An 11,950-nucleotide genomic window follows, 5' to 3' on the forward strand; every position below is an offset into this window, starting at 1 on the left:
TGAGTTGAGTAATCTTGAGATGACGATTGTATCAGGAACTGGGGACATCAGATCTTGCTCAGCTCTAACATTTACCGGGAGGATCCACCAACTTAAAATGATCTCTTTCCCAACCCTTCGGTATTTACCAACAAATCTATTAACTCACAATGAAGTCACTTTATCTGGAAGGGGGGGGGGGGGGACCTAGAACCAGTTGAGCTAAATGACAATAATCAGGGATTGACCAGGTATGGGTTAATCTCCCAGATACGGACGAGCACAGCCGAGCCTCTCTCCTCCGGCAGAGGGACCACACTGGACCAACAACAGGTTACTTTGGTGGCCCTTTTGCATTTGCCCTATGATCACAGGTTTATATTACTTTGTTGACAATAGATTCTCCATAATTAACCCCTTAAGGGCAATGGGAGGTCCCTAAACCCATTGAAAACAATGCATTTTGAGCCCGTACATGTATGGGCATTGTCATTAAGGGGTTAAATATAGTATATTGCATATTCATCTCTCTTTCCTCCTATCACTCTCATCCAGCATGTAAATAAGACGCCTCTCCATATCACTGACGCTGCCCCAGTGGAATTTATCACATATTTCTGTTCTTTTGTTTATTTGATGTGCTGTAACTTCACAGTCGGGCTGCTGATACGTACCGGTAATGTGAGATTTTATGTTAATGTTGAAGTCACTGGAAAGTTTCCCATTAAAAAAAAAAATAATCGTATTTTAATTATGATGCAATAGCGACCTCTACTGGACATCACAGGTATTACTGTGACAGTGTGTGACCCAAATAACTAATCCCGGGACATCAAAATTATTATTTTTCCTGCTGTAAAGACTCAAACCTTAATCAGTCGTCGGTCTCGTCGTAGATTCAGGAGCCGTATGCCTGTCCCATGCATGTTTAATACCCTCACCCACTTCTGCTGGGAGGCTGTATTTGTAACCCTGGAAGGAGTCAAATATACAGAACTTACATATATCTGGGACAATTTCTGGGGTCAAAACTGCCACAGACAGCTTCTTGGGTTCCCCAGCCTTGGCTTGAAATACCACACTACAACCCCTATTAAAGGATTGATTTCCATTATGTGGAGCAGCCTCCCAGCAGAAGTGGTAGATGCTGATCCAGTGAGGGGATTTAAACATGCATGGCGATAGATATATGTCTCCTGAATCTAAGACGAGACCAACGACTGATTAAGATCCGAGTCTTAACAGCAAATTCCGTGTTTCTATGTAATGTATATTTACAGCCCAACTAAACCTTATGCAAAGCATTCATTTCTGGTCGGAGATCAGGGCCCTGAGCGGGGAGGAATAACATGCTTTTACACACTTCTGACCTTTCCCTATCCGGACTAAAATCTTTGTCACATGAGTGTGGCTGTCAAGTATATGACTCCTATAATGAAGCATTTATCACCAAGCGATTAACGCGGGGTTAAAGGGACACTCAGCCGTCATATCATGTGACTGCTGAGAGGTCTCCTTTAAATGTTTGCTGTCTAGTGGCCCATGTTGAGCTTTCTTGACCCACCTGCTGAACACATCTCCTGGAATATGGTATACATACCTTCAGCATGCCTCCCAACTGTCCTGCTTTGCGCAGGACAGTCCAGAAACTGTCCCACCGAGCTCTACTTTGCTTTTCAGGACAGAGGTAGAGCTCTTGGGGACAGAAGGTTTCTGAAATGCTATCCCATGATCCTGGTTTCATTCTCCAACGTCTGGGACACCAAAGACTGCAAAAAACAAAAACTGTCTGCGCTTCTTACCCTAATAAAGTTGGCAACAAATATATAAACATAATATAAATGAGAGGTTTTGGTTATATGAATTGGCCAAAGCATAATTAAGCTCACCCGCCACGTCAAGGCACACTCTCAATAGGGTGAGACCCTACTCTTACCTCCTACATAGTGGGCACACAAAGCAGTTTATACGGCTACCAAAACCTTATTAATGTGTGGGGGAGGTGCAATTAAACCTCCTCCCTATTAACCCCTGGACAGCAAGCTGCAACCAGACTGATGAGGAGCCAACAACCTCAAATATGTGCAAACAGGGAAAAGAAAAAATGTCAGTGCGCTAAGCTAGTCACAGGCTCAAATAATACAAATGTATAATACGAGGCCTACCAAACAGGTGTAAGCATGCTGCAAGAAACAGTGTATTGGCTGTACAATGTATACAAAAAACAAAAACTGTCTGCGCTTCTTACAGCATGCTTACACCTGTTTGGTAGGCCTCGTATTATACATTTGTATTTGAGCCTGTGACTAGCTTAGCGCACCGACATTTTTTCTTTTACACCAAAGACTGCATGCTGCACATGGGCAGAATTTTGCACATGCTCAGTAGTGCTGCCAGTTTGAGTGACACTCTACCTCCCAAGCTTTATCCCCCCTCCCCCCATACACACATCCCGATTCGCTGGGGGTAGAAGTTGGGAGATTTGCTCCAGTAGATCTAATGAGCTGAAGCTCATTGCAGCTCCGCTATAGAGTCCACAGTCATATCGGGATTTTAATTCCAGCCAATCAACCGAGACCACAATATTTACAAAAAAATAAGATTAACATTTTCAAAAAGCGGTGGTTCATTGTTCTCCATCAATACTTGGCTGGTGGGTTTTTTTGTCTCTCACATACAGTTGACCTCATTGTTATTAAATAGCACATGGTGTCAAAAGGAGTCCTTGAGCCACAGTTGACCTCGTTATGATGTCATTCTGCGCGAACTTTTTTTTTAATGTAGAATTCCATCTGAAATTCCATCACCTCTCTATCTAATGCATCCTCTGGTATATTATTATACGTGGGATGTGCTGTTATCTCGCCGCGTGACATAAGTCCAAACTCCAGTGCCTCGCGACGGAGAAACCTCTTATCTGCTGGGTGGTATATATATATAGGACCTTGCTGGGCTTTACTTCCAATCCCTGCACCACCTCCTTCTCCAACATGTGCACCGGCAAGTGTTCCCAGGCCATCGGGGTGTCCCTGTACCCCTTGTCACTCATCTGCATTGCCGCCAACGCTATCCTGTTCTTTCCGGGATGGAGCACGGAGCCGTCAAAATATCCAGGAGAGCAGATCTCCGCTGAAGTCAGGAATCTGGCCGGGATCATCGGAGGTGGCATCCTGGTAAGACCCTCACTCCTCCTATCACCCCTCAAATAATTACCTCTATAAATCAACACTAAACATAATCAACACAGTACCAGGAATGGTCACTTTCTTTCTAGAAATGACCTTCTGTCATCTACCTCTTGCCCCAGGCACTGACCGTCTCGTCTGTCTCCGTTCTAGGTCCTAATTCCGGCTATTCACATTCAGGCGACTGGAAGGAAAGGCTGCTGCAGTAGCAGAGTTGGGGTGAGAAGCGTTTTTACTGTTGTCCAGGTCCCCAAAAGCAGTGCTCCTGAGCACCATTGGCCAGCCAATGACTTGGCCACCATCTTGGAGAACAAAATGTATTCCCCTGGTCAAAAAAAGTACTGTAATTACCATAATTTGAAAATGTGTGTGGGTTAAAAAAACAATTACAAATTTTAGAATGTTAATTGAATAGAATGTTGGCGCTTAGAGTTCCGTTTCCGAGTTCTAGGTTCCGCGCGTTGGGATTCAAGCAGGATGTTCTAGTTGTTGGGTCTAGTACGTGTCTTTGATAGTTTGAACTTCCTATCTCCCTAGATGTTCCTGTCCATCCTTTTTGCTGCTATAGGACTCACCGGCTCCCTGTTCTGTCTCGTCATGTCAGTCGTTGGATTGTTCCGAGGGCCTGTCTGTCTGTATGACCCATCCACGCTCGGTGCGACAGCTGTCACTCACGGGAATGAGAGCGCCACTCATTCGCTTATTTGGGGTCGACCTTTTGAGAGGCCTCTGGAACAAATCAAGTAAGAATTAAATCCAGTTAGGGTTGGATTTTATATCCTAGTCACATGCGCAAATGGAACGCCTCTTCTCTCCTTTCAAATGCATTGGAGTTAATTCACTAAAAAATGAGTTACCAGTTGAACTAAATGGTTATATCAATTGAACAACACATCTCACACGCTACAACTGGAAAACTAACTCAAATATTAATGGGCATTTAAGTTGATGCATCTAAAAACGACTAAATACAAGGCATTTCGGGAATTAGCATTGGACGGCTACTCGTTAGAATCTCCCGAACGATAGAAAAAAATCATTTACAAACAAAAAATGGGGTCCTGGACCGTGTATTATCCAAATGGAAGCCTGCACGTTTGGATGGAGTTTAATAATCAACTCGTTGAGCAGCACGGCACTCCCTCATACATCATAAAACATATAAGAATTTGATATTTTAATATATATTACCGTAATATATAAAAGTGTCACTGTGTAACCAGCGGCCTCTAGTGGCGGAGGAATGAATTGCACAAAGTGCTATAATCTACTATAAAGTGTCATTTTTGAATAAGTCAAGAAGAGTTGATCTGAAATTTGCAATTTTGGGGGTTAATGGATTAATGGGATAATTGATTTCCAGCTTACACCCCCCGTGTGGATTTAAGTCAAGTTCCATTTGTTACACATTTGACATTACCCCGCCTTTAATGAAAAAAAAAAACTTAATTAAAATTAAACTGGAGACTACTGGTTTGGATCAACCCAACTTCCATAGCGTATAATGGCACGGAACGTGGTTAACCCATTGTGTCCCCTGTCTTCTTGCAGTAATGAAAGCTACCTGTTCCACCATGAGCTCTGGAGCATCTGTGAGGAGCCACCAAATGTGGTGGAGTTCAATGTCATCCTGTTCTCCATCCAGCTGGCCGCCGGCGGCGTCGAAGTCGTCCTGTGCTTTATACAGATGCTGAACGGCCTGTTCGGATGTATCTGTGGGACGTGCCGCCGCGAGGAGGACGAGGAAAAGAAAGAGTGAGTAGACGTGACGTGATGTTGCCATGGTGACTGCATCTCTGATGGCTTCGGGATTATGGATGTATTGGATGAGTCCTCGCTCTGTTATCTGATCCCCGATCTACTAGACAGACCCCCCGACTCCTTAACCATTGGTTGATGGCAGACGAGCCCCCTGCTGGCGACCAATAGAGTTGCTCATCCGGACATTTAAACTCCTGGCGCCAGAGCTGCTGCGGTACGCGTTAACCCCGCATTAACCCCTTATAAAAAACGGAAAAAACGAAGAAAAAAAACAACAAGACGAATATCCACGGATATTCGCCCGAAGAGAAGACAGGAACGGGCGAATATTAGCGGAATCCGAAGATTTTTTGGGGGGCCGAAGACGAACACGAAGAGCCCCCTGGTGCCCAAGTCTAGAGTTAAAGCGACGCTTTAATACATGTGACCACCGAGGGGTCCCTTTACATTTCCGATTGCATCGGGGGGGGGACATTAAACTGTCCCCTTTAAGGATCGCTGGATAATTATTTACCATTCTTTACGCCTTCTCTTAATCAGCGACGCTTATTTTTAAACAAAACACACAAATTCCTTGTTTAGATTAAAAAAATCGTATGATTTACGTAAAAAAAATCCCTTTTTTTTCCTGTTTTCGCGTTGCCATGGAATTAAGACCCGGTTAATGTAACCCTTTTTCTTTCGGTTCAGATTAAAGCTCTGACGGCCCCATCCCCTGGCGGATCCCCTGGCGGCGGCGGCAGGACGGCGGCTTTAAAGATCCAAAGTGGACGTCTTTCTGTACCAAGCAATGGTTAACCCTTTCTGTGCACGAGAAGAGCCAAACCCGCGGATTCTTCCATGACAACCTGATCAGAAATAGTCCGAGACATTCTACGTCTAACAGAAAATCAGACGTGCCAATAAATGCACATTAAATATGTTTTTTCAACGTGTTTCCGAAAACATATCATTTGACGGCAGAACAGACCCGTTCGGCCCGTTTAATCTGCCCTTTTTTCCTTAATCAGCCGTTGCTCTCGTCTTAGATTCAGGAGCCGTATGCCTATCCCGTGCGTGTTTAAATTCCCACACTGTATTACCCTCTACCACCTCAGCTGGGAGGCTGTTCCACTTATCTACCACCCTCTCAGTAAAATAAAACTTCCTTGCATTACATCTAAGCCTTAGACTATCATTTCTTGTTGGTGCTTCCCCTTTTGTATACATTATACATATATATATATATATATATGTTATATCAAATAAAGCATTCAATTATATACCATAATAATCAAATATTATAAAAGAAAATGTGACGCCAGTCATCCAGATCAAATTCCCCACGTATGGCCCCAAGCTGTGATAAATCATTATTTATGTCGGAGAATAAGGCGTTTAGAAGCAAAATAATGTATTTTATTTACACCGTTTAATTAATAAATCCATTCTATACACATTATCGGGGCTTTTTGTGCTGTAGAACCCTGCGATCCCCTCATACCCAGCAAACATTCCAAGCTCATAGAGAAGAGGGGCATCAGGGGAGGAAACACAGGGTTGTGGGTCCAAAAGAGGGACTGGCCAGACTAAACAAGGACACTTGGGGAGTATGCATGATGGATATGGGAGAGACGGACAGGGGGAACAGAAAGTGGGTACGAGGAACGCAAGAATGTACACATGGGGTAGGGAAGTAGCAGAGCCGGCCTTAGGCGTTGTGGCGCCCTGTGCGGACTACTCCTCTGGCGCCCCCCCTCACTACCCCCCTCTCTGCCCCCCCTCACTACCCCCCCTCTCTGCCCCTTCAAACTACCCCCCCTCAAACTACCCCTCCCCTCTACCCCTTCAAACTACCCCTCCCCTCTGCCCCTTCAAACTACCCCCCCTCTGCCCCTTCAAACTACCCCCCCCTCTGCCCCTTCAAACTACCCCCCTCTGCCCCTTCAAACTACCCCCCCTCTGCCCCTTCAAACTAACCCCCCCCCTCTGCCCCTTCAAACTACCCCCCCCCACTTACCTTGTTGCCGGAGTCCTGCGGTAAGAGCGGGAGGCATCCGTCTTCTCGCTCTGCCGGCATTTCATGTTGAGCGCCGGTATAGTCCGGCGCTCAACATGAGATGCTGGCACCGCGACGGAGTCACGGAGAGTAAGGGGCGCCGAGCGGTTGCCGAGAACTTCACGAGCAACCGCTCGGCGCCCCTGACCGGGACTTAGATTAAAGCATCGTTTTTTTTTTTTAAACTTTATTTAACATCAATGATGTTAAATAAAGTTTAAAAAAAAAACAAAAAAAAAAAAAACGATGCTTTAATCTAAGTCCCGGTCAGGCGCCCCTGCAACCATGGCGCCCTGTGCGGTCGCACAGGTCGCACACCCCTAAGGCCGTCCCTGGGAAGTAGGTACGCGTCCCTTTCTGGTTCTGACCTCGAGTCTCCGGGTGAAGTGTTGCTTCCCTGAGTCTACAGGAAGCCACACCCGCTCCCCTCCCTCATCTATAGCTAGCCCAGCCCAACACATGAGTAACCACGCCCCTTGGACAGCTAGACCCAACCCCTCACGAAGCCACTCCCACAGAGGAGGGAAAACTCCGGGTAGCCTGTGTACTCGCTGACTCCGCTCCGCCAACCCCCGGGAGCTTCTTCTAATGTATAGGTTTAAAGATATTTAACCATTTAATGTATATAACAGCTGAGAGGTCCCTTAAATCTCCCTGGTCTCCCCTTTGTGATGGAGGAGATGTGTTCAGCCTCAAGCGACTACTTGCATGTGATGTTCTTACCCGCCAGGCAGCTCCAATGGGAGCGCTTTCCTGCCACTGATTGGCTGCCAGCACATTGCTTTCCCCATTTAGCGAGGCTGTCAGACACATTAAACTGTCCCTTTTTCACTATGCATTACACAGGGCCGGCACGTCTATTATCTCTGCTCTTGGAATCCCGGGTCCAAACTCCACACCGTCCTATAGCATGGGAGCGGTCTCCACGACGGTCTTTTAAGTGTCTCTCATTTCCTGAAACGCTCCCGTCAGTCTCGCCTCTGACATCGTCTCTGCTGCGCTCTCTTTGCCCGGAGCTCGGATAATTCGCGCCGTCTCCCAGTCTCATTTTCTGCTTTTCTCTCCGTTTCACCGCAGTCCCCTCTCTCCCTTCCATCTTTTCTGACCATGTGTACGGGGCACTGTGCCAAGTTTATCGGGGTGTCCCTGTACCCCTTCTGCGTCATCTGCATCATCTGTAACATTCTACTGTTTTTCCCGGGATGGACTTTGGACGCAATTCAAAATCCAAGCGAGAAGCTCACGCCCGAGGTCCTATATCTTGGGGGTCTGATGGGAAACGGAGTCATGGTAAGCAAAAATATAAAAAGTGGAGAAATCATGGGGAGGAAAAAGTGGACCTCTGCCTATTACTTCTATCCTTTAGCATGATTGGCGGCTGATCTTGGATTTTTTCTCTTTCCACTGAAGGTTTAATCAACTAAGAACAAGCACATTAAACTTTTTTTGGAAGCTCGTTTCAGTTTCTTTGGCGACAACCAATCAGTGCCTGCTATTTTTGTGTCACATGACAATTAGGTGTTCCCGTAAAAAAAAACGTTTTGGGCATTCAAGAGTGAAGTGAAAGATGTTTCTAAGGCTGCATTAGTTATAATGGGGTTAAAATTGGCTCAGGAGGTAGAACACCATTTAAGTATGCCTGTGAGGGGTTAATTTATTGCGGGTGCTCATCATAGAGTTAAAAGCACGGAAATGTACCCAAATAGGTTTTGTTCTGAGCCGCTAAGAGGAAAGCAAAAACATAACTAAATAATAATAATAATAATGGAAGAAATTGATTTAAAAAAAAGGACGCGATTTTTATGGCATCTTAATGTCAGGACTATCCTGAAGAAATTGGGACAGCTGGTAAGTATCTACCAGCACTACTGCCCATTAGGCTGGTTGAGCTTTATTGGTACTGGAATGCAGGGATGTGACATCATGTGGATGGCTGAGGGTGCTGGGCCAGGCTGAGGGTAGTTTGCAGCATAAATATACCCCTGGCTAGAGGTACATTCATTTACTTTGTGCTAAGAGACGTCATGGCAACAGTCTCCGCTGGGGCCGGCATGGGCCGTATAGATAATTCATCTTTTTTTTTATGCATCTCCTATAGGTTTTGGTTCCTGCGATCTATATCCAGTGCACGGGACGCCGGGGCAAATGCAACAACCGGTGTGGGGTAAGTTCTATTGTGGGGTGTTTTTATTACGGTCGTAGACAGAAAGCTATCCCATAAATGACTATGGCCCTCTTTGGAGGTTGATATATAGCCCCCCCCCCCCACACGTTGAGCCAAAGTAACGAATGGGGCAAATCTGCAATGTTGTTTGCATCTACCCCCTTTGTTCCTTCTCCCTATGTCTCTCCATCGGGGGGGGGGGGAGAGTACCTTTTACCCCAGGGGAAACCCTATCCAAAGCCCCTGTACTTTAGTGGCCCAAAACATATTTCCTCCAGACAACGTGGTCCTGTCCAGAGCACGTTCACCAAAAGGAAGCACAAAAAGGATCCATTCAGGATGTAAGTTCTGGTGGCTGGTGCCCTTGTGGTCACATGTGGGATTGCAAGTAAACCACAAAGCTAGGCTTTTAGAGTTGGCCCAAGATCTTCCAAACAGAGATGTCTAGGTGTCAGTCCTCACCACCTTGCCAGCCCACCATGCTCCCGCTTCATTCCACTGTCTTCCTTGACCTGTTACTTTGCACCCCTGCTTCACATCACAGCACCTCTTCCTCCTTCCTTCCCGGTTTATTTGCCCCTTGTTCTACATCAGTTGGCTCTCTGCCTCCTTTCCCCTTCCTCGTAGGAGACTCTCTTCCTTATCTTCTAGTTTAGTTTCATGTTCTCCACATTTAGCTTCAGCCCTCCTTAACCAAAACCGGTTCACCCCCTCACCCTCCTACAGTTTGAAAAGTTGGACCTGAAAACTGGTTGAACGTTGCTGACTGGTCGATTGCCCCTTGGAGAACCGACTGCCGAGATAGTGGGGCAGATCTCATTGTCAAGAATACCCTGAAGAAAGTGGGACGTCAACTGGTTATCAAGACAAAGTCTTATTACTGACCATGACTCCGTTCTCTCTCTCTAGATGTTTATCTCGATCATATTAGCTGGGCTAGGAGTGTGCGGTGCTGTCTACGGATTCATAGTCTCTCTGCTGGGATTGGTTAACGGTCCGCGCTGTCTCTATCAGTTCATCAATGGACGGGTGGAGTGGGCCATCCCTTTCAAAATGGAAAAAGAATTTGTGGAGTGAGTATGGGTCTCGCCTTATTAAGAAAGACACAAACCCATTGAGAAATGAGCCGGTTGAGCTTGGCCAACTAGAGCTCCATGCATGGTTGGAACCTGTTGGAGTATTGGGAGTATTCCATTGGATTGAATGTTTGGAGCTTTTGTCATGGATGAATGTGCCTGCCATATTGCCAATCTGGGTGACAGGGTCTCCTTAATACTACATAGGGAAGATCGGGTTTGGTTTAGAGACCCAGACCTGTTTTCTCAAATACCCTTCCATGCATCGACTACTTGTCCTGTAGTAATTATGATGTTCTATAAACCTGACAGGAATCCTAAAACATCTCTCTTATCTTCCTCTCTCTCCTGTCTCCCACCAGCCTGGACAGCAGTTATCTGTATAATAGGGTATCTTGGACACGTTGCGTTGAACCAACTGGGGTAGTCGAGTTTAACGTTATCTTATTTTCCACCATCGTGGCTGCCAGCGCCATCCAAGTCGTCCTGTGCCTCAGTCAAATGATTAACGGCCTGTTTGGCTGTATCTGTGGGACCTGTCGGAACAAGATGTAATCCGAAGGGTGAGTGAAGGTTGGCTGTAGACCGCTAACGCTAGCTAGATACCACGAGGTGGTGCCGAAAATGAATAGGAAAGGGATAGTAATACCCTGAATTCCCATTGGTTATTCAATGTGTCACTTTTTGAATGGCCCAGTGGAACTTGGAAGGAGATCCGTGGAAAGTGCCCTGAAGATGTTCAAGATGGGCCACGATGAAGCTGTAAAGATTAACAAAGTCATGACCTTCAAGTTTCCACCTTGGAAACTCCATAGAGCCCATAGATGTTTTTGTAAGTCGTCCTTCTGGGACACAGAACAAGAGGCACTTGGGAACGTCTCCTTCCAAGGGCCTGTACAGCTGTATGGGGCCTATCCTTTCCTGAAGGGCACCTACCCTCTCATACTGGTGTACTACCCCAACAGCCCTACCTTGAATGCAGATGCATTGTCTTTTTTAAAGTAGGCCTGTGGGACTGGGGGATGTTTTAATCTGAGAGGCATGGACCGCGGGTGGTCCGCACCCTCCCCTCCAGAAAATGCCACCCTATTCTGTCAACGGCCCACCACTAACATAACTGGATAGGGCTAACATTCTGAACGCCCTTGGAAACATTTCTGGTGTGGGAGGCCTTGGGGGAAGAAGGGGTGGCATTTATTAAAATATGAGGCATACTGAGAATATTGGGGTCTCGGGGAAGATGGTGGGCTTTAAAAAAAAATGGGGCAAAGTAGACTTATTTATAGAGTCCTAATCATTCATAGAGAAGACCTTGTCATGATAGATAATCACGGTTTGGGTGTGACGGGGTTGGGGGTCAGAGTTCTAACTCGATACGAGGCCGAAAAATTTATAATACCCCTTCCGGGGCTTAAAGGGACAAATTGAAATGCTTTTTTTTTCGTTTTTTGGGTTTTTGGGGGTTTTTTACAGATAAGCAACCCAGCGAGGAAAGAAATCCTGACCTACAGACTGACCGCTCCTATCATTCCGAAATTTGGGGACGACGCAATGATCTTCACCCCTTTCTTTTCCGTGTTTGCAAACTAAACGTGATTGGTCGAAAGTCATTTTATAGGAAAGTTATTTATTTAATTGACAAAAAAATAAAAAATAAAACATTGTAAATTTAGTAAATGGTTCATGCTTTGAATAAAGGTTAAAATAAAGAAACATTCTCCTCCCTGTTCACTTTCCCATCCTATCG

General features: G+C 45.8%; 2 protein-coding genes across 4 annotated transcripts; both read left to right on the forward strand.

Annotated features, from left to right (window-relative positions):
- Nucleotides 1–2,918: 2,918 nt before the first annotated feature.
- LOC128490813 (transmembrane 4 L6 family member 5-like) lies at nucleotides 2,919–6,088 on the forward strand. Its single transcript, XM_053462890.1, has 5 exons — nucleotides 2,919–3,152; nucleotides 3,318–3,383; nucleotides 3,702–3,907; nucleotides 4,716–4,919; nucleotides 5,616–6,088. The coding sequence occupies exons 1-5, from the start codon at nucleotides 2,970–2,972 to the stop codon at nucleotides 5,626–5,628; spliced, it is 672 nt and encodes a 223-aa protein (XP_053318865.1). The 5' UTR covers nucleotides 2,919–2,969; the 3' UTR covers nucleotides 5,629–6,088.
- A 1,922-nt stretch (nucleotides 6,089–8,010) lies between these two features.
- On the forward strand, nucleotides 8,011–11,874 carry LOC128490816 (transmembrane 4 L6 family member 5-like). Of its 3 annotated transcripts, none has more exons than XM_053462895.1 (5): nucleotides 8,011–8,253; nucleotides 9,062–9,127; nucleotides 10,037–10,200; nucleotides 10,566–10,776; nucleotides 11,682–11,874. In XM_053462895.1, exons 1-4 carry the CDS (start codon nucleotides 8,071–8,073, stop codon nucleotides 10,756–10,758), a joined length of 606 nt encoding a protein of 201 aa, XP_053318870.1. In that variant the 5' UTR covers nucleotides 8,011–8,070; the 3' UTR covers nucleotides 10,759–10,776; nucleotides 11,682–11,874. The 3 variants fall into 3 exon arrangements, with proteins under 3 accessions (XP_053318870.1, XP_053318869.1, XP_053318868.1); XM_053462894.1 differs by having other exon boundaries at nucleotides 8,012–8,253; nucleotides 10,566–10,766; nucleotides 11,677–11,874; XM_053462893.1 differs by having other exon boundaries at nucleotides 8,013–8,253; nucleotides 10,566–10,766.
- The last annotated feature ends 76 nt before the right edge of the window (nucleotides 11,875–11,950 follow it).

This window comes from Spea bombifrons, chromosome 4, assembly GCF_027358695.1.
Source record: "Spea bombifrons isolate aSpeBom1 chromosome 4, aSpeBom1.2.pri, whole genome shotgun sequence".
NCBI lineage: Eukaryota > Metazoa > Chordata > Amphibia > Anura > Pelobatidae > Spea > Spea bombifrons.